General features: G+C 42.2%; 2 protein-coding genes across 4 annotated transcripts in view; one reads left to right on the top strand and one right to left on the bottom strand.

Moving 5' to 3' along the window:
* Positions 1-16,599, top strand: part of LOC113153158 (exostosin-1c) — a 61,151-nt gene extending 44,552 nt beyond the window's left edge. For all 3 annotated transcript variants that reach the window (XM_026346633.1, XM_026346635.1, XM_026346634.1), the window contains exons 3-12: positions 6,182-6,275; positions 8,326-8,433; positions 10,093-10,212; positions 12,210-12,342; positions 12,668-12,786; positions 13,017-13,112; positions 13,513-13,599; positions 13,715-13,875; positions 15,585-15,756; positions 15,861-16,599. In XM_026346633.1, the coding sequence (XP_026202418.1) occupies positions 6,182-6,275; positions 8,326-8,433; positions 10,093-10,212; positions 12,210-12,342; positions 12,668-12,786; positions 13,017-13,112; positions 13,513-13,599; positions 13,715-13,875; positions 15,585-15,756; positions 15,861-16,046 (1,276 nt within the window). In that variant the 3' untranslated portion in view covers positions 16,047-16,599. The remainder of the gene's footprint in view (positions 1-6,181; positions 6,276-8,325; positions 8,434-10,092; positions 10,213-12,209; positions 12,343-12,667; positions 12,787-13,016; positions 13,113-13,512; positions 13,600-13,714; positions 13,876-15,584; positions 15,757-15,860) is intronic.
* Positions 16,600-19,610: 3,011 nt separating this feature from the next.
* Positions 19,611-22,640, bottom strand: zgc:114119 (Med30 domain-containing protein). Its single transcript, XM_026346759.1, has 5 exons — positions 22,465-22,640; positions 21,692-21,946; positions 21,448-21,606; positions 21,169-21,258; positions 19,611-20,615 (listed from the first exon to the last, which is right to left on the bottom strand). Exons 2-5 carry the CDS (start codon positions 21,932-21,934, stop codon positions 20,520-20,522), a joined length of 588 nt encoding a protein of 195 aa, XP_026202544.1. The 5' UTR covers positions 21,935-21,946; positions 22,465-22,640; the 3' UTR covers positions 19,611-20,519.

Here is a 22,640-nt window from a genome sequence, read left to right as displayed (position 1 = left end):
TGGTAACAGAGGAAGACAAAGCTGTGTGGCAGAAAATCCATTAGTGAGTCTGCTGCTAGATAGAAAAGAGACACAGAGGAATGGTGGCTTTTGATACTGCGAAGCCGGCTGCACTGGAGGCATCAGAAATAACTGCCTTGCCTTTTTTTTTTCTAAGAGAGTCGGAGAAATCTGGCAGAAGTTAGCCTGCAAGTCTGAACCCCAGCGGATAACTAATATCTGAAACACTGCTGAGGTGTGTGTGTGTGTTTGGGTCGGGGCATGGCAGGAGGGTGAAGGACAGTAGGGAGAAGGGGATTGAGACACACAGTTGAATATTTGGGGAGTGCAGCAGTGCTGTCCGTCACAACGACTCTGGACGCATGTTGGCAGGAGTATCGGTACGCTTCAGTCCCTGGCCACAAATTGTGTTTTTGCACTGCTTCACATTATCTGCCTATGTCCTTTTAGCTTCAAATATAAATGCATTGCGTCTATATTATTTTTAAGATGACCAGGACAGTTTAAAAATGAAGAAACCCTCCTCTCTGGACCGCCAGCCCCAACAGCTAAATATAAATTCCACTTACGAGTATATGTGCACTAGATTCAGCTCAAAATGTGGGAGACGATATATTTGAATTTCATGCTGGCTCTTTAGATCGTATCATAGTCATTTCGGCTTAGTGAAAGAATTTTACTTTTTGTGATTAGTCACACCGGATCACCATCAACGTGCTAAAAGATGAGGAAATGGAAACAGCGTAAGGGAATGAGAAAATAGAACATGAATGAGAAGGAGTGATTGACGGAGATGGCTTATCTGTCCATCTGTTAGGAAACGAGGCTGCAAGTTAACTGTGTGTGTGTGTGTGTCTGTGTGTGTGGCAGACGGTTCCTTACGTGTACATTCTGCAGCTGCGGGATAAGATTCAACATCTGGATACACCTTCTCTTTCTCTTGTGGACACACAAGCAAACACCAGTTCCATTTGTTTTCTCGGTGTAGAGATTACTGAAATGAGGGGAAAAGATAAGGAAATGAGGGATGATTAGAAAAGAAAAGGAAATAAAGTGAAGATTGTGAAGATTGTTGCATCACAAAGCGTTGTCCACACAAAGATGAGCATGAACACGTCTCTCCCTCCATCGGTTTCTCTCTCTGTTTAATGTAAGTGGATACTGGAAGACCTCATTTCTCTGCAGACTGAAACTTGAGCTGTCTGTAGAGCGCCCTGCTGTTTTTTTTTTTTTTCCTCTCTCCAACCTTTCGAATTTACAATTCACTGTTCATATTTCCCTCTTGTCTCAGACTCTTAATTCAATTAAAGCAGTCCTTTAGCGACTAAATAAAACAGTTTTCACTAAAATACAGCATTCATTTCTTCTCTGCTTCTGTCTGATGGCATGCTTCGTGAAGGTTATTGCCCAGTGCCTGACCCATCGCCTGCAGACACAGCTGTAGTTTGGGACTTTCTCTCTTCCAACCCCCCTCTCCTTATGAGTCCCAGTAACTGCAGCCAGCTACATGCATATTTCTCTTTGTCTGTGTTATCTCCTTTTTCTGACATTTGCTTTTGCTTCCAAACAACCCTTTTTGTCACTGTTTGTCACATATCCCAACAACCTCCTACTGTCTGTCCAGTAAAACGTTCTTTAGGCAGCTACATACAGCTGGTTCACATGCAGCACAGTTATTTTATCGTTCTCATTTTGCTTCCTCACTTTCATACAGTTGATATTTGTTCATGATATAACTGGCTCATTATAAGTTGCTACATCAGCCAAATACTAATGACATAAATATGAAGAAGGAGAAGCAGCCTTTATTTGTGATATGTCAAATGTACATGTTACACTAAAATTTCTCCTCTGCATTTAGGGGCAGCCTCATATAGCACCTGGCAAGCTAAAAGAGTAGTTCAATACATACAAATCACATACAGATACAAATCTATCCACTTTAAAATGACCTAATTAAGTCAAATTAATCTCTGAATGTCTTTATGTAAAAGTGTAAAGGGATTTCTAGCAGATGGAACATGGAAACAAGAGGGCTGTCAAATGAACTGATCTAATTTAAACAAACAAAACAACATTTAAAGCTTAACCTGTAAGAACGAGTTGGTGATGGAGGAGGACTAGTCAGCAGCTGATGAATGAGCCAAGCAGCTTATGGTAATCAGTCAGTCAGTTTAGTTTAGTTTTTTGTGGCAAGAAACATAAATGAATAGTGTAGTCCACTACATCATACCCGTCACTTACAGTCTATAGCTGCAGTGAAATAGTAACAGTACATCTTTGTTTGAGTTTCTAGTGTCTCTGCTGACGTACAGTCACTTCTGTCATTCAGGTCTTGTTGTGCTTGACGAAGTGTACACAAGAATGAAAAGTATTGACAGTGGACTGTTAGCATTGTGGCGGCTAATCTATAACCTTGGTCTTACTACACACTGCCGTGCACACCAGGACACACACACACACACACACAGGAACACACTCACACTCTGCTGACACCTGACCTTTACAGGAAGCAGAGTGCAGATCAACTAACCAGAAGCTGCTGTCAATCAAGGACTATCTACCCCACCTCCCCTTCCTGGTTCCCTCCATCCTTCGCTTCTCTGCTTTCGCTTCAGTCAATATTGATTAAATAGTCAGGGATGAGTGAACATAAAGGGGTGAGGCAGTGAGGAAATGGAGTAAAGCTGAGTGAAGAGCACTTTTGTTTATTGTAGAATATAATTAAATAACGCTCAGACAAAATGGAGGGTAAGAAGAAATGTAATGTAATGTCATATCAGGGAGGGCGAAGCTTTATGCACATGTGAGAAAAGGATTTTGCTTATCAGACAACACAGAATGCACACATGTATACTGTATACGCACACAGTTGGCAACTCAGTGTGGTGCCATCTTGGTGCACACAACTTTGATGATAGTGGTGTCACACTGTGTTCAGTGCCTTGACATGAAGAGAAACAGCCGCCTGTGCACTGTGTGTGTGTGTGTGTGTGTGTGTGTGTGTGTGTGTGAAACACTAGGTGGGTGTAAGAAAGTCTTTGGCCTGTATCTCTGTTTATGTCCTGGTATGAGATTATAGCTACGCCAGACAAAAATATGACAAATAATATACAAAGACATCCAAAGGCCCGAATCCATATGAGAGAGAGAAGAATGTGCGTGCGTGACGATGTGCTGGCAAAACACAATCAACTTCTGTTATCCTTTTACATAGATTGTTAAATATTTAACATTCAATATGAAGCCAATCTATGTCCCCCTGGGAATCCGGGGAATGGAAAAAGGTGGGAGGAAGCATTGTGCGCACAGACACACGCTCATACGAGCGCATACAGTAGATAGAGAGTAATGTGGATTTCTGTAAGTATAAGTGCACACATAATCAGAATCTTTCTTCCAAAAGCACAAGCACTCTGTGTGCAATCAAGAGCACACAAATGAGATGAAAATGTATTCAGATAGCACCGTGTGTCAAAACGTTAAGTACACCAAACCCAAACGTAGCATTGTGCGGAAATAATTAGCTGATTAATCAAATAGCTAATTGAAAATCAGTTAATCCTTCAACGCTTCTAATAAACAAAAAAATCTAAAAAAAAGAAGCACACAGAGACAACAAATAACAATAAATAGTTGGAAAATGGCAAAAAGACACACGTGGCATGTCTCTTTCAGTCTGGGGGTCCCAAGACAAAGCCGTGAGGGACCGTTTGTCTTTTAATGAGAGAGAAGCAAAACAACAAAGCTACTTCTGGAAAACCTATCCAGCTCTAAATTAATAACACACGTTAGTTGCAATCCTGCGACACGTAGCATTGTACTGTAAGGAGCATGCTTACCTCTTAAATGTCATGTTTATATGCACTTAGACTCAATAATAATATAATCTCATTCATACTGCATCTACACAGTGTGCCCTGTGCACATTCACAAAGAGGTGAAAGTGCAGGTCCATGCAAGTTACACGTTCTGTATCTCTACTTTCCCACATGAACACGTAGTGAGTTTACTGCGGTACAGACTTCACCACGCACAATATGAAATGACGCGTTTGAAATCACATACACATGAACACACAGTGAGTCATAGCGGTTTAGCATGGTCTACCTACCAGCCGATTACACACTCACGCTGACTCAGTTATTTGTTCCATTTTGTCACACACATGCAGCTGGTGGGTTTTTTTGTTTTGTTTTGTTTTTTCTCATGCACATAAACTACCTTTCTTAAATGTGGGGTCACTTAGCGAAGCGTGTGTGATAAGAGTACAGCAACGAACGAATGCACGCTCAATAAGAAGATGCTGAGACGTAAAACAAAGGCAGAGAGGGGAGACTGAGACTTGTTCGTTGTTGGAAACAAAGTGCTGTTAAATGATTTACTTGCATTTAAGCACATTCTCTCATTAAAGAGCCGCAGCAGGCAGACTGGCCTGCCACACAGCTGGATTTGCTCAGACCCTCACACACCCATCTCGTGCACAAGCTGCCTCGCATTTACACACACAAGTCACCGCTTACAACTGTCCACATACACGACTCTCCAAAGTGTCTCACTGGCTCATATTAATTACTACTACAAATGCAAACAAGCACATAAAACCAGACAGCACTTGCAAACACACACAAGAAAGAAAATATGACGTATTCTCTCACCCACATGCCCAAACAGCATGTGTTTACTGTTCAAAGACTTTCAGCTCCACATTTACTCCCTTTGCTCAGACACATTAATATACAGAGGAGCTCTGTGACGCAATCTACAAATTAATTTACTCATGCATAGCTAAACACATGTGTTAACCTAAATCTAGAGCTCAGAACAAGATTTGGACTTAAAATCCCCCAGAAATACATTGTAGAAATCTCTTTAACTTGTGTGAGGGATGTTTTGTGTCAGAGATTGAGTTCTGTTTTACATCAGTGCTCCATGCTGGAAAGTTAAACTGCTGCAGTTGAACACAGATCCATCACACGCCCACGCAAAAATGTATATGGGACGGCGGCAAAGCTCTATCAACAGGTGGAGGAATATCAGAGCAGAACTGGAGCCAACGCCAAACAAGCCTGCCTCTCAGTAAGCTGATGCCAGTGTTTGTGTAATCGTGTGTGTGTGTGTGTGTGTGTGTGTGTGTGTTCGTTCGCCATGTTTTGACACATTCATATTTAATATACGCTCACATAGTGACATCCATTTAGATCTTGATGTCCAGGACTGAGTGCAGCAGTGTCAACTGATGCCAACGTCAGCAATGAACTCCCAGTTTTCTCAACCAGCCTGTGTCTCGTCACTCATGGAGGGTTAAATAAATGACTAAAAGACGGAGAAGATTAATGGCAGGCATGTTTCACACTGACGTTCCTTCAGCAAATAAACAAACAGAGAGCTGGATGGGGTGTGGGTTGAGGAGGAAGCAGAGGAGAGAGGTGGAGGTCGGGTGGAGTGATGAGATGAGGAGGAGCAGAGCGAGGGGAAAGTTGAACTCTCGCACAAGAGCCTGTTTGTTTCCTAATCTGTTTACTTCACTGCTGCATTTATTTATTTTTTAAACCAAGAGACCGTTGCGCCTCTTGTCCGTCGCCGTTCCGCTCGGCAGATGACGGAGAGCATTGATGCAGAGGGTTTCCATGTGGCTTCTTTTACATAGCACGAGTATGAAATACGAGTATGAAGTGGTGGAGCGCACTCGGGTGATGTATGACAGCACCCAGCGGGAGCAGCGCACTCCAAATTTCTTGCTTTGGCACGAGTTCAGGCCACCTTGTCTACAACACAAATCAATGGAGAACAGAGATTAGGGCATATTTAGTTATGAGCTCAGTGATGGATATAGTTTCAAACATACAGTAGCTATCTGAAGCGGTGCCAACATGTCTGCGAAGGGCAGCGACTTGGAAGATTTATGACGGCACATAATCTGAGCCATTATGACTAAATATCAGAAATCAAAAGCCACAAAAAGTCTGGTTTGTTTTATGTGAGATATTAAATATGATACATAAATATCATACATCATGAGGAGCATGTGTCGCCACACTGGCAGGTTATTTATTAGATTGTGTTATTTGACTATTTCAGTGGATTAGGGCTGCTCTTTTCTCTGTTGTGGCCCCGTGTATGCAGAGATGCTTCCTGGTAAACAAGTGCATTAAATGTAATAATCTCTTGTCTTTGTTAGGTTTGATTACCAGGAGCTCCTCCACAACTCCACGTTCTGTTTGGTGCCTCGAGGCCGACGCTTGGGCTCCTTTCGCTTCCTGGAGTCATTACAGGTAAATCTTTATTATTCTGTAAAATAGACACCATCAGCTTTATTCAGAAATTTACTTTTGCGCTTTTAACCTTAGCAGAGATACAGAGTATTCTGCTAGAGCTGACACCGAGCCCCACGTCAACAAACAGCTAAGCTCTACATGCTATATTCCCACTCTCCAATCATCATTAGTAGCAACATTTCGCTCTGCATAATACTGTTAGAGTCTCGTTGAATGAGATCCAACTCATATACAGTTCAGTGAACAAGGAAGTGCACAGGAAGCAGAATGTTTATGTTTCAGCGTTGTCCACCTTATTGGCAGTTGACACCGTAATGGTTACATCTGCAAGGGTTTTCCGAAGGCTCTTTTATTGCGTTGAGTACACATGTAGGCGTAAAGGCTTTATTTGCTATTTGCTTTTACACTAAATGGATCCATTAAAACACACTCGCACCAACTGGAATCACTCATTAGTTGTTCATCAGTGAAAACAAACAACGAAAAAGCAGAGACACCATAGGCAGCGAAGTGAGAGAACACTTTAAACCAGTCTGGCTGCTGCAGTTCTTTCTCTGCCACCCAAGTCGACAGTCTCGCACCAGTGCAGGAAGCAGTAGTGGCTGTTTTTAGATTTGCCAAACACTGAACTCTCAGGCTGCTACAGTGTTCCCTGGCTACATGCTCTCTGGGGCTGTGTGTGTTTCTGAGTGTGTGTGTGTGTGTGTGTGTGTGTGTGTGTGTGTGTGCATGAATGGTCCGGAAGCATCCGTAGGAGTAGCAGCCTGCCCCACTGCTGATGTCTGCTGAATGGACAAATCCACATACAACCCACTTGGCTGTGCAGCAGGCAGCAGTCATGGTCCCTTTCTCCTCCTGTCTACTCTCTGTCCTCTCTTTCTCTTTCCCGCTCCTTTCTCCCTGCTGCCCGGTCTCCTTTGCATTAAAGCTACTTTTCAAGATTTTTAGTTGTTGTTTTTTTTTTTTTTTTTTGCTGTTTGTTTTTTTTTGTTTTTTTATTTGTCTTGGTGCCAACTAAACCCACAAAAGAACTGGCAATTACCAGTGTGGTAGGAAATTCACTGCCAGCTTTCCAATATACACACAGACACACATTTGCTCACTCCTCCGCATACATATTTGCTCAAAGCCTCCTCTTCCACATCTCCCAATGCAAACAAACTGAAAGCATCTACAGAGCTCATAGGCGTTCATACTGCCTTACCTCCAGGCAGGAGGGACTTGAAATGTTTGAAACTCACCTTCGAAGTGCCTCATCTCTCGGTTAGAAGACTCTAGCGAGCCTCAGGCTGCATTTCAAATTTAGAGGCCTTGAATAATCACTCTGGGAGCCTCTGTGTGACCTTGTCCTAACCTGCAGCTTAGTCTGACACATACACGTCCTCCTAGTTGCACGGGTGTCCTTCAGCAGATCTATTCTCAGATGAAATGGGGGAGTGTGGAAGCCTCAGTGGGCAGGAGAGGGTGTTTGATCTTCACCATTTGGGCTGCTGCTGCTGTTCTCTGGTGGATTAATTAGAAAATAGCAGTATAACATGAGGGGGGATCAACACTCCAGATCACAGTGAGTAAAAAGAGCAAGATAGAGGGATGAGATGAGCGTGCAGTGGATAGAAATGGAAAAAGAAGTACAGGGGAAAGCAAATATGCAGTATAGTATGTACTGTATGGTCTTTAACAAACCTCCAGGAATCCCTGAAACAGAACAGATAAAAGGTATTACTCACTGCAGCCATCGTATGAGGGTCTTAAGAACACAAACACACATTGCACATGTATTGACACACAGGAGGAAGGATCATATTGTCTGCCCTCCCTGGGATATCACAGTGCCAAGCAGCTGGGACAGAAAGCATACGGATTGTATTATATTCATGCAGCTGTATTATATCATAATATGTCATTTACTGCCAAAGAGGAGCTGGCAGCAACAAGGGCGGAACTGGAAGGAACCCAGTCAAGCTGCAGCTGATTAGTGCTGATGTATATGAAATTCTTTTACTGTCTCTCTAAGGCCCTCTTACTGTGTGTGTGTGTGTGTGTCCAGGCGGCGTGTATCCCAGTGTTGCTGAGTAACGGTTGGGAGCTGCCGTTTTCTGATGTCATACAGTGGAACCAGGCGGTCATTGAGGGAGATGAGAGATTACTACTACAGGTAATACACGTTTACACACGAGTCCAAGCAAGCACATCCAACGTGGTGTGAATACAAATGGTAAAGCAGCTGCACTGAACACCAACTAAAATATATTGTAATATATAAATAAAAATGACAGTTGTTATGGACTTATTGATATTAATATTGGTATTAAAAAAGCAGACATCTAATCAACATTAAGGTTCAATGTTTTTAATAAAAAATATAAATAGGATTTGGGAAGGAGCAGTTTAAAACAGATAGATTTTATACCCAAATATTATGCAGAAGTGCTAATTCAAAGACAAGGATGATTTGCTTTGGATTCTTGAAGATGTTTTTCATGAGGTTCTTAGTTTTAATACTAGACATGTCATAACCTGGTTGGTTTATGACATGCCCGCTTGACAAACATACAGAAAGATTGCAGCAAGAAGAGATTTAGGGTCATGTTCTATTGGCCAAAACAGAGTTCAGGCACAGTGGTTGCATTTGTCACTGACAGCAGAGTAACAGGATACATGGAGAGAGGACATAAAAGTCCTCTAGTGGAAATAAACTGTGAGCATTGCCACATTATGTTATGCATCAGCAGGCCAACCCATTTTGACGTTCTATTCTCTTTTTTAAATAGTCAAAATAATTGTAATTATGTAATCCTGCTCGAAACATCCACCATGCAGCGCTACAAAGCTGGCATTACCAGCATCAAACAGTGTGGTTACAGGTTAGGACTCTTTGAGATTAAACACCCATAGAGGTCTTAATCCAGCTTCAGTTCAAAAGCATTTGCTCGCTCATCCCGTGTGTCTATGTCTCCTCTCACACATACAGAAAAATAAACACAATGAGCGAGCAAAGCCGGCTCCCTCTCAGCTGCAACCGTTATCTCTCTCCCCTCACACAAATTACATCATGCCTTCAATGCAATGATCCGCTTCGATCTCAGCCAGCAGAGGACATGAATTGGCATTCAGCTAATGAACGAGCACACAGGCCGAGAGCTCGGAGCCGGGGAGACATTTTCAAATTAGGACAGAATTGAATTGAGTGAGGTGACCTCACCAGCGGCCTGTCTGCACACCTGCAAAACTTTCACACGGAAACACACATTCAGTGGAAGGCGCGCGCAAACATTTACACAGTCTATGACATGAGGTTAAGGAGAGTCAGGCTGTTGCAGAAACGGCTGAGAGTGGGCAGACACTTTAGAGAAGATGCGGACAAAGAGATTTCGCTTCTTTAACTGGTTCTCTTTAGAAAACACGTTGTCTGTGTGAAGTCTAAAGGGGTTAAAAGAGTCAACTGCTCACACTTTCTCTCAATTCAACATGGCTTTCTTCCACTTTGATTGAGCCATTGAGCTTAACACTCTAAATGATTAAATCAATTTCGGTGATTCACTCGAAACCGCTAATTCAGTCTAGCTAAATACGGTCTAATTATCTGAACAAACAGGGCCCGGATCAGCTCTGCATCAAATGTTTTTTTTAGGAGGGGGTGCAGATTAAGCAGCTACTTGATTCAGTTTACACAGTTTTGCTCTCTTAACAGCTATTTTCTTCCTCTTTTCTAGTCTAATTTAAGACTCACAGCTCACTTAAATAAACACATAAAGAGAAAATGATCTCGTTCTCGCTCTCTAAACCTTTTGTTCTTCTCATCCTTTCTATTCAGGTGCCATCCACGGTGAGAGCAGTAGGGAATGAGAGAGTCCTGGCTCTCAGACAGAGGACCCAGATGTTGTGGGAAGCTTACTTCTCCTCGGTGGATAAGATAGTCCTCACCACACTAGAGGTCAGCCCGCAGCATCAGGACCATCACAGACAGGGACACAAAGATGTTGCTTGATGATGGTGTTGTTGAATTTAATGTTAAAATTGGTTATTAAAGTGTAGAAAAAAGCTTTCTGAGATATTGTGCTTGTTAGCACAAAACAGTTTTCAGCAAAGGAAAATCGAAACCTCAGTGCTAAAAGTGCAAGTAACCAAAACAGAACGAGAGGAACTCTTGTTTTGCCCGGTGTTGATAAATGGAGAATTATGCTACGTTACTACTTGTATGGCTGTAGGGTGAAGTACTGAACCTGGCAAAGTGGTTTCCTGATGATGAACTGACAAACTCCAACCTACACGGCGTTGTAAAACCGCCCACTCCTTTTAGCTTTTGCAGTTCTTACGCACTCTGCAACAGTCAGACAGCTGTAAAAACCAGTAGGAGTTTAGACAGAGGGTTAAATAAACTGGTTCGATACAGCTATGGTAGCTTTCCTTATTTCAGATTCCCCCGTTCCCACAAAGGTTCACCGTCAAAACAGTTTGCTGTGTGGAAAAAAAATCACCTGCCAAAAAATCATTGGATTTGACTGACTCCAAAATGGAGCCGTTTTAAATGTCGATATGACTGTACGACTCGACATATCATATAAAATATCACTCGCATCACTAAGACTAGGACCAGTGATAATGGATAATGTTGCTTTTGGCTGCCGAGTACCTACTATAAAGTTAATTAAAATGATTTATAAATAGCCAGCAGTTCTGTTACCATACCGCTCTGTTCAGGAATGTGCAGCTCTGCACCCTTTCCAATGAAAACACCTACAAAAAGAAGCTGCAGCTGTAAACACAGGTTTTTCTGTTGAGCGCACAGCCACAGTTTCTGCCTTCCTGCGGTTTACTGCCTGTGTGCTATCATCAGTCCTCTTTCAGAAAGGCTTTCCAACAGAGTTTTCACATTTGAATCAAACCACCCTTATATCATTTTGATTATGGGGTTGGATCCTCTGTACGCTTCAACTCTTTTACTATCTCAGCTCTGTGTTGTACTGTTTGCCTACTGATCATTTTCAAAGCACAGTCCACATCTGATCCACCTGAGGTCTCAGAGAAACCCCCTAATGTATGGAAATATATCATTATGCTACAAATATCAGTCCCAACCTGCCACTTTATGCCTTATTGCTTTACTATCAGGCCGACAATGTTTTTCTTTCTCAGATCAGGTTAAAAAAAGAAGAGCTTCCAGACAAGCTCATCCAGAATCTTTTTTGTTTTCACCTTTCTATCGTTGAACGAACTGAGATGAAGTGTACTTCAAAGGTAGTTTGTCCAGCAAGAGAAAGTCATTTGAGGGTTAGCCCAAGGGTCAGGCGATGCATGAAAAGAAATAACCACCTCTTTATGTGGGCAGGGAGTTCACACACTGCCATGTGTCAATTTTAGCACATACAAAAACAGAGTTTACCCCATTAAATCCTAAGAAATCAGGCTGTGAGGGGGAGGTTTTGCACACTGATGTTTGTAAAGGTAAGTCTGGCGTCCCCTTGTGTGTTTGCTGCTGAGGATTTATGCTAGCGATAACAAAGGAGTTCTGGAAATTGGTGATAAGCTGCTTGTACATATGCAGCAAACAGAGGGGAACCTCTGCCCTTGAGACAGCTGTGTAGTCAGCCTGAGGTCAGTGAGGCAGGGGGCTTCTGGCTGGATGGGGATGTTGCTGCTGAATGGACTCCTCCTGTTGGCATAAAATGGGAAGTACAGAGAATATATCATCCGGGATTGCTGTAATATGCAAACACAAATGTGTCAGCTCTCAAATTGCAGTGGAGTTACATTAAGTACATTAAGCTCCAAGACTCTCATTCACCAGCTTAGAGGGGGGAAAAATGGATGTGGTGCAGGCTTATAGTAGACGAGCAGAGCCACTTTCCTATGCAAAGCCAACATGTTCTCTGTGCTTCTCACATTGCAACCCACGGCCAACGTCACATTTTTTTTTCTGTCTCTCCTCAGATTATTAAAGACCGGGTGTTCTCACACATATCGAGGAACAAATACATGTGGAACTCCCTACCTGGAGGTCTGCTGGTCCTACCGGAGTACTCAACTCACCTCGCCCATTTCCCGTTCTACTACCTGGGATTAGGTAAACACACGCTTGATTTAAATGAGTCTGCAGAACATGCAAATTTCCATTCCACCAAGCATAATTATGTCAGAGCTGTGAAGGTAGAGATGAGTAATCAACACGGCAGCAGCAAGTAATAATCAGTCCATAATATGCAGTCCTGCTAAAATGAAGCTTACAAATGAGATTTCATATTATTTCCTAAGATCCAAACATTGTTGTTTTGATAATCCTTGATGGACTAAAACTACCACACTTTATAATAATAAACCTAATAATACAATAAATGCAGCATGTTATACTCTCCCTTTTATCCTCATATTATTTTTGTGACCTTGTTCAGGGGTAAGTCCAGGTCAGGAGTTTACTGCTGTCATCCATGCTGTCTCCCCATTGGTCTCCCAGTCTCAGCCAATCATGAAGCTGCTTCAGGTGGTTTCCAAGTCAAAGTACTGCTCACAGGTAAATACACCAAACTCTGAGTAAACATACAGACAAAATAACAAAGTATAGTCAAAATCATGACCTTTGAAAGACATGATGTGCAGTAAATGATTTGTATTTAACCATATTTTAATAGGGAGTCACAAATGCTTCGCCTTCCAGACGATTGATGTTACCATCTTTTTCTGATCAACATGATGAATCTGTGTGTGTGTGTTTTGTGAAATGCCTCTCTCCTGCTGCTACAGATCATCATTCTGTGGAACAGCGAGAAGCCACCACCCAGTCGGAGCAAATGGCCTCCGATGCCCGTCCCCCTCACTGTGACAGACGGCAGGAGGAAGGTAAGGTCCAGTGCCACTCACAGCTCACACTGACGCCTGCTCCGACGTTTGAGTGACAGCAAGACAATCTGTCAGTCGCGTCAGAGTGTTTATGTATCTCTCACTCTTCTCATTGATGTCTATTTTATCCTGTCCTGTCCATGTACATCTGACATGTTCACCGATCCATGTGGCATTCACTTACATAAATGCCACTCATTCCCACCATCACTGCCCGTCTGTCTCTTTTTTCCCCCTCACAAGACAAAATCTATAGTGATTCACTCTTTTCAGTCAGTGAGCATGATTTACTGTAACATAATCATCTCTCACTCATTCTTAGATTCGCTCAAATCACAGGCCAGACTGCATATACCCTACAGTACCATAACTAAGATTTACTACTGTATTTCTCTCTCAGACCACCAGTCGGTTTCTACCTCACGTTGCCATAGAGACAGAAGCAGTACTGAGTCTGGACGAGGATACAGTACTACTGACCAGTGAGGTGTGTGTCCACGTGTTGGGAATAAACATACAGCAGACGTGTGCTATAACTATAAAAGGCAATATTCCTGAGAAAGTAGCAACAATATTTAAGTGTTCCATGTCTGTATGTGTAGGTGAACTTTGCCTTCTTGGTGTGGCGGAGTTTCCCGGAGCGGATTGTGGGCTATCCTCCCAGGAGCCATTTCTGGGATCCCTTGAAGCGCGCCTGGGGCTACACCTCTAAATGGACCAATGATTACTCCATTGTCCTGACTGGAGCTGCCTTCTACCACAGGTACACCAACTCAAAAACTGAAAAACGACATTTATGGAAATAAAATCTTTGTTTTTTGCAGTTCTGAACTTATATATGTAATATAGTGATCAATACAGGAAGTCCATTTACCTGAACGTGATTTGAATGAGTTGTGCAAAGGAGTAAATATGGTCAATGCCACAAATTTGCTTAAATTTGATTGCTGACACAGAAATAGGTCACACACAGGACTCCACATTGGTTCATCCAACTAGCAGCTATGCAGAAAAGCTTCTAAGTGATGTATGAAGGGGAAGTTATGGCATGAATATCAGCCTGAAAAGCAACTAAACACAACTAAATAGCTAATAATAATGATACTAATAGTAACAAGAAAAATTCAATAAACCTGCAGGGTTTGGCCAATTAAAACTGAAGTTGATTTGTGCAGAAATTACATATTTTGAGACAATGTGCTCATTTTCTCCAGCAGTTTGAATGAAACACTTTTTCCATGCCGATTGCTATTCTTCTGTACGTTAGGTCCACTGAAGACATCCCCATTAGAACCATCTCAAAAACCCCTCTTCTCCATTAAAATGGAGAAATAACAATGAGTCAGTCAGTAAAAATATGCCTTGCCCATTGTGTGAACCCTCAGTTTGGTCTTTTACACGCAAAATTACCTAATTGCTAACTATGTAGGGTATTAGTAAAATGATGTGACAGCGCAGCTAATGGCGCCTCACAATGGACCCGATTTCAGAGAGAGAAAAGTAATGCAGAACTACCAGCTGAATAAAAAGTGCTGCACTAAAAGTCTATTGTCTCAACACCTGAGGGAATAAAGAACATGCAGAACATTGTACAACAGGGGCTTAATTTGTTTTGCACTATAAATATCAAATCCCACTGGTGGTGAAATGGTTAACTTGTCCCAGATACATATCATCAACATACATCACACCATCTCCTCTTTTCTGAAGTCTAGATGTTACTGCACAGGCACTGACCTTCACCTATGATTAAAATATGCAAAGATTTGATGGGTTATTACATTTGGATTTAAGGTGTTTTGCAGATGTGCTTTTCTAAAAGCATTTACTGTACTGTACGTGCAAACACCGGAGCCTGAGGCTGTGATAAGAAACTAATAATAGTGATGGTAGAACATCACGCTTTGCACATTGGCAACAGATGTGACAAAATATTCTTACAAGAGGACAAATGGAACTTTGTGAAATGGGGAGGAAATGCTTGGCAAGGTGAGAAATTTGTCAAATTTGTCACACTCTTCCTTACAAATAATTACATAGGGACTGGTTTATAAGACGGGGCTGTCAGCTGAAGTGTCCAATGATCGCGTACATGCTTGATTTCTTTTTTTACAGGTGCCGAAAACTTAATAAAAAAACTGCAAAATGTTTCACATCTCAAAGAACTTTTACTGCACTGCTGGTTACTTGTTCTTTTCCCCTCACGGTTTCTATTTTGTATTTATATGATGAGCTGTATTTAACGTGTGTTTTTGTGTATCTGCTGTGCAGCCTGGGGGGACAAACAAAGTGATAAATTGACAGATCAGCAGCTGTGAAACTGAACCTGATCTTTGTGTTAATTATAGACAGTGATTTATGGCTGCTACTGCAGATCCGATGTCCTGTTTTAATCTCTGAAGCAACATAACCTGTTACATACAATCATCCTCTCACATGTTACGTGTCCTCACACTTGAAATTGTCCTGCAGGTACTATCACTACCTGTTCTCCCACTACCTGCCCCAGTCTCTGCGGACTCTAGTGGATCGCACCTCCAACTGCGAGGACATCCTGATGAACTTCCTGGTCTCTGCAGTAACTCACCTGCCGCCAATCAAAGTGGCTCAGAGGAAGCAGTACAAAGAGCTTCCCAGTCCGCAGGTAGGTGGTCATTTTTCTTACTCGCTGCAGTCTGTGGATGTTGTTTACTGAAAATGACACGATTGACAGGATACTAAATGATACAATCATGTTTACCCTCCCAGGGTACGAAGAGCGTCCCCTGGGCCAACCCAGAGCACTTCAATCAGCGGCAGGAGTGTGTGAACACTTTCGCCAACTGGTTTGGCTACATGCCTCTGGTCCACTCTCAGTTTCGCCTGGACCCAGTGCTCTTCAAAGATCAAGTGTCTGTCCTCCGCAAGAAGTACAAAGACCTGGAGAGGGCGTGAAATTGAGCGACATATGGACAGAAAGACTGGGGAGCATGGGAGGTCTGGTCTAGTCGTCTTTTGGACAGCCGATTTGGACCAATCAGAGGTGGAGATTCATGATGTGGTACTCAGTAACAGTCTGACAAGTGGACAAAATGGTCCATTTGCTACAGGGACAAACTATAACCATCAGACAGACCCTGGTGGACTGTTCTGCACTAAACACACACACACATATATATATATATATGAAGACAAAAGGGTCTATAACATTGCAAAGGACTTTCAAGTGACTCTCCCACCTCTGTGAGTCCGGTGAGGCAATGCAGAAAGACTCCGTAAGAAAGGACAATCTCTACAGGACAGTGAGAAACATAACGTATCAACGCTTTGGGTGTCACTGCTATTGCCGTGACAGTGAGAAGGGAATGGCAAGCTTATGCCAGAAGCACCCAAGGGACTGGTATTGGTGCCATGCACTCCAGCTGTCAATGTGTGAGTCTCAACAGTTCTGTGCAGGGACTGTTGCCAAGGAAACGGACCATTTCACATCAAAATGCTAACTGTAAAACCAATAAAATGATTTATAAATGCAAACCCTGGCATGGTGCTGCAGACCATTCGAGTTGGGTTTTTTTTTTCTTGACACACACCTTCTGTTCAAACAGGCCCTGGATATATATTTTCAGCAGAGATGAAAGTAAACAGATTGCTACATGTGAGGCTTGTTGGATTTAGCTATTTTCTTAAAAGCTGAAAAGCAGAGCTCTCATGCTAAGAAGAGACTACACTTCGTGTTTGTCCTGTATACATACTCATTGATTTTGATAAACACTTAAAATAATCTTCACCTAAGAATAAAGAAGCTCCCAAATCTACAGTCCAGCAGAAGAAGAGCTCTTATCCAGCCAGTCTTTGCCGTGATGCAGTCTGTGCATCTGTGCAGGAATTAACAGTGGATCGATCTAATGAAGAATTAACTGTTTTCATTTTCGTCTGGTGTTGACGTCCCACAGCTGGTTCGTCGTGTGATGCATCAGAAATCTTAACGTCCTTGTTCTTTTCACGTTTTAGTCACAAAACTGAACCGAGTTCTCTCACTATACACAAAGATTATCTGAATGAATAACTGACACAAAGGCACAGTTCTTTTTGGTTCATTGTTAAAACATTGTAATGTTAGTAGAAACAAATAAGTTTTAGCATTTAGCACCTGTTTGAAAAATCGTCCCACCACAATAATCGCTCTGCTCACATAAAAATCAGATAAAACCAAACTTAATCCTGATCTGAAAATTGCAAATGATAAAGAAATTAAGATGCATTTCCTCAACAGCACCAAGAGGCCAGTTTAGCCAGTGTCTTCACTGCCACCTGGAGGCTTTTGCAGGAATCGTTTGCAGTTGTGGGTATTGTTGTTGTAAAATCTGAAAAGTGACGTTCTGCGATCTGACAGCAACATATAATGCTGGGACCTGTCCTCATTACCTTTAGGCTAAAAGATGACATCTTAAATATCTGTTACTTCTGATCAGAGGACACATGGAAAGAGGTTTTAAAGTAGCTCCTATATATTTTATAGAGATGGTGCAGGAAAACAGTGAAGGACACGCTGACAGTGTTGGTGTCAATCAGTTCCTGAAGAAAGAAGAAGCAAAGAGCATATATTGGCCTCGTGTGATGGTGTATGAAGTCTGAGTAAAAGGCAAAACAAAACAAGTCCACGGTCCTGATGATGCTACTGTCTCAGTTTTCAGTGCAGACCAACTTGTCAGTGGAAGAAGTCAGTGATACCCTGAGATCCACAGTGAGACACAATTAGAGACACAGATCAGGTGGAGATGGGAGCATGAGTAAGACAGATGCCGACTAGCATGACAAGTGGATATGCCAGAAAGGAAGACGGGACAAATGGAGAGTGACAGAGGCCAGAGGAACCCTGTTAGCTAGAAAACGTCCACACACAACGGACTAGAGACCAGAAAAAGACAAACCGAGTGCTCTAGAAGTTTTCTGTTCAACAGAAGATATGTGGAAATGTTAAATTGGAAGAATAATAGCAGTAAAAACCTATTAACTGGTAACTGTAAATTTACACCACAGGCATTTGTCTCATTTGTCTTTAAAAAAAGATTTAACAATAAACAACAGGAAAACACAATAAATTCATTGTTCTACTTAGTTTTAGCTTTCTCTCAACCTTAAGTTGAAAGTTTAGTTTAACCATACTAATAATAGTTAGAGCTAGGTGAATCGGTAATTAACACAGACTCAGACAGTGTAATACATGCCAACGCAATATCAAACACCCAATCAACACCCCTCCAACACGTTACAGATATATAACACCACAAACTAAACCGGTTTCACAAAGAGGAAAAGGGAATGAGTAGGTTAAAGGGAAGGTAAAGGTGACTGCTTGGTAAAGATTAATAATGCACGTTAAGACAAAGTGTTCAGATCTTTGCTTAGGTAAAAGTAGAAAAGCAGCTGCTAGGAGTGATAGGCTATTATACTGTGTGTGAATCCTAAATACGACATCAACCTCCACCCCATAACAACGGCCCAACACAGGATGTTCTCCCTGAGGCAGCCGTAAGAAGCTGTACTCTGCCACCGTGGAGTCCATCCTCACATCATGCATCAGTGCCGCAACCAAAAAACGCATCAGCCGAGAACATCTTTGGCTGCAAACGCCAAGTGTCCAGCCCATCTCACCCTGGACACCCCATCTTTGAACTGCTCCCCTCAGGAAAAACCTCTGCCAGCAGATACAGGAGCAGGAGCTTTACAGAAGCAGTCTGTTGAACTAAACAGGTTCTAACCTGACCCCTCACTGCACACAGCCCAGCTCCACTGTCATTTCTAGTAATACGTCATTTCAAATTCAAATTTACATTTCAGAAAAAAAAAAAAAAAAAGAGATCACAATACCATTATGGTGTTAGACCAAATCTGGGGTAAAGTGAAGGTTGTGTGAGTCAGACTCGTTTGGCTCCCAGTCTGCTCAGACCAATAAGATTCAGTGATGATCACTCGTCGTACATGTGTTCCCTTCCTCCTTCATTTGTTAAATCAGAGCGACTGACTCCAGTAGTTTACATACGATCACAGGCTGCAGGTTTTAAGGACGTTCAGGTGTAATCAAAAACTCTTTAATATAGGCTGAGGATTTAAAATGTCAATAAATATAGATTTTTAAGATTTTTTGATGAAAAAAATGTCATATTTAAATATTCAGCACTATCTGATATAACTGATTAGTAATCACTTACTAATATAAAAAGCTACCTGAACATTTTAGCGCTAGCTGTGATGCAGGTATCAGTCCCACCTACTCACGTGCCCATGCTGAGCAAAAAGAAACCAAACAAACAAAAGGAGCCGTATCAGAACATAAGCAAATATTGGTTATAAAAATACATCCAAAGCACATTAAACATTATCTCTAAATTTCTCTTAGGGGAATCAAAAAAACCCAGCTGAGAACTGCTCGTATTACTGTCACCACCTACGACAAGAAGAGGAAGAAGAGCATCCCCACTGGACTAGTAAAGCTGAACCCATGACTTGCATCATTGATTCTTTGAAGAAAAAAAAAGTGATGCTTTAATGTGTAAACAAAAAACAAGTAAACAGACAGCTCAACATGCACAGTTTATAATGGAGGCTAAAAATGTGGGACATCAGAAACCTGTGATATTTAATGTCAGCTAACCGTGTTAACTCCTCTGCACAAAAGGTCAGATCTCCATGAGTTTCAATTTACAAAAATAAATTCACAGAGAAGCAGGTTTCCACACCCAGAGGGGTGTTGTCTAGCATTGAGGAAGCTAATCTCATTAAGGACATGCACACACAGACGCACTCTTACGTACAAAGCACCTGAGATACATAGCTGCCAGGGGGCTAATCTGAATCCAGAACCCATAATGTTTATACAACCAGCAGAGCATAACAAGGGCAGTTGTTCCTTTTACAAACACGGCCAGTTTCAGCGCTTTCTGAAATCACAGCCTGCAATAAACTGAAGTCTGACTGGTGCGAGACATCGTGAATATGACATTTTAAGAAAACGTACTTGTGTTTACCTGAGGCGATACAGGTTTCAACTCATTATTTAGACAGTATAAAAACAAAAGCTCATTCGTTATTTGAATAAACATGCAAAAGGTAACATCTGTTGAGCTCTTGGCAATCAAAATAAAAGTTGCCCGTGGCAACTGTGTCAAGAGTTTGTCAGATTGAAACAAAGCTTTCTTATCCTCTTCCATTAACAGTTGTTACTGCATCAACACAACAGATAATCAACAAAAGATGTTGGGAGAACTTGTTATTTTCAGTGAACAGTCACAACAACAGAGGTGCACCAAAGTGAACGGCCCCAAATCCAGCAGGAACGCCCTTAGTCACCCAGTCTTTGCCTCGACACAGTCTCTACATCTGTGCAGGAGTGAGTCTCTTAGACGGAGTGGATACGATGAGGAATTCTCATTTCCTGAGCGTCAGCATGGCGTTGACGTCCCACAGCAGGTTCCTCATCTGATCCATCAGAATCTTCATCTCCTGGTTCTTCTGACGTACTTTCTGCACGTGAACCACAAAACACGGGCACGTGAAGCGGAGCGTTACCATGCAGTCGCAAAGCTCACAGAGAAGATCTTAATAAATCTATGACTTTATATGATGATATATTATGTACATTGTAGTTAGTAAAACAAACTTCTAGCTTCAAGCACAATTTTTCTTGCCTGGAAAAATGAATCCTCAACAGTAATAACTCTACTCCCTCCGACAATAACAGACAATGCAAAAACCACGAACTGATGGTGAAAATTTACTCAAGCTGCAGATTATGTAAAATGTATGATGCATTTCTTCAACTGCACCAAGAGGCCACTTTAACCAGTGTCACTACTGCCACCTGGAGGCTTTTGGAGAGCACGTTCACAGCTTGGTAATGCATCTCCCTAAGTTCATTACAGCCGAGTATCATTGTTCCTACTTTGTGAGGTAATTTCGTATTTTTTATGGTGGAATCTTTCACTGATCCACATCATTACCTTCATGTTCAAACATGACACCTGAGCAGCTGCTACTTCTGATCATTGCTTTAGAATGAGAGAAAGCACAGACACACCTCTAGAACTTCTTTTTTCTCCTGGTTGACAGCGGCGCTGCACGGCTCCGCTCTAGCAGAAAGCGGCTCCTCTCCAACATATGGCACAAGCTGTGGACACAGGACGCGTGTAAGAGGTTTCAAAACAGACCGTGCAAAGAGAAGTGAAGGACACGCAGACAACTGTGTTCTCAATCGATCGCTTTTCAAGACAAAGCCTCCTGTTCAGAGTAACGATAGACTACTGTACGTAGCCCATAAAACTCATGTGTAAGTGGAAGCTGAGGGCTTCTTCCTGACCTCAGTCGGTCCCTCCTGTAGGTCAGCGGTCATCTCTACACATCGTTCATACAGAAGCCGAAGTTTTCGGAAGAGGAGGGTGAGCTGCCGTAGGTGTTCCTGCAGCTTCCCGAAGCGGTCCTGATACAACCCCTGGCTCTGGGTCACACCATTAGGAAGCTGCAACAAACACATTAGCTCACACTCTGAGTTCAGACAGATTATTAACAGCAAACTGACTGTTTAAGATACAGCTGTTCAGTACCTGCGTGGCACGTGTGATCTGGAAAATCTCCATGGTACGAGTAACAATGTCCTGGACGGTCTCCTGTCCGATTCGACAGAGGAACACAGGGGAGATCTCTCTCAGGGCTCCCTGAGGGGGTATGGCCTGCTGGGCTTGGGCTTGGGCTGAGGCTGAGCTGGGGGGCATGTGGGGCTGCTGCTGCTGCTGCTGCTGAGAGGGCATCCCTGCCATCCCTGGCTTTGGAGGTAAGGATGCAGCCATCACAACACAGGCCTGAGGAAATGAAACCAGATGATGATGAGTAGTTTAGGGACCATTTGATAACACATAACTATGTGTTTACTTAGATACAAGTAAGCACCACAGCACTGATATCAAACTGTAAAAACACACCATTACACGTTCAGCACTGAAAATGTTGAGTTAAACTACATGACTTTAGTTAAAGTATGAAAAGTAAAAGCACTCAAAACAGCTCGAAATTAAAAACGAACTGTAACGAATTGATGTAGTAACGTAAATTACGTTATTCCCGTGAACTGTAGCTGATCCACTGTCTGCTGAAGATGAATGAGTTTTGAAAACAAAACCTATCAGTTCAAAACATACATACTTTTACAAAGTTAACGCCAACTTACAACGTTAAATAAACACTGCGTTTATAGGTAATCGATGTTAATGTCGATGGCAAACAAGCTAGTTAGCCTAAACGACACTGGAGAGCTAACGTTAGCTAGCTACTACGCTAGCTAACTAACGTTAGGTGGCATAAAGTCCAACAACTCGCTTACCTAAATTAACAGAGTCCTTTTCCTAGGTGATGTCCAGAGGCTTGATGTAACAGTAGCGAAAACCAATGTCTGATTAGCCGATTTATTATTTTATAAAACACATGATACGTCCTTCCCACTGATTTCTTTTACAAAGCTGAGCGCGTTCTTGTTTTCGTTGCGTCACTTCCTGGTAG

The sequence above is a fragment of the Anabas testudineus genome, chromosome 11 (genome assembly GCF_900324465.2).
Source record: "Anabas testudineus chromosome 11, fAnaTes1.2, whole genome shotgun sequence".
NCBI lineage: Eukaryota > Metazoa > Chordata > Actinopteri > Anabantiformes > Anabantidae > Anabas > Anabas testudineus.
This window is presented reverse-complemented; position numbering and strand designations above follow the sequence as displayed.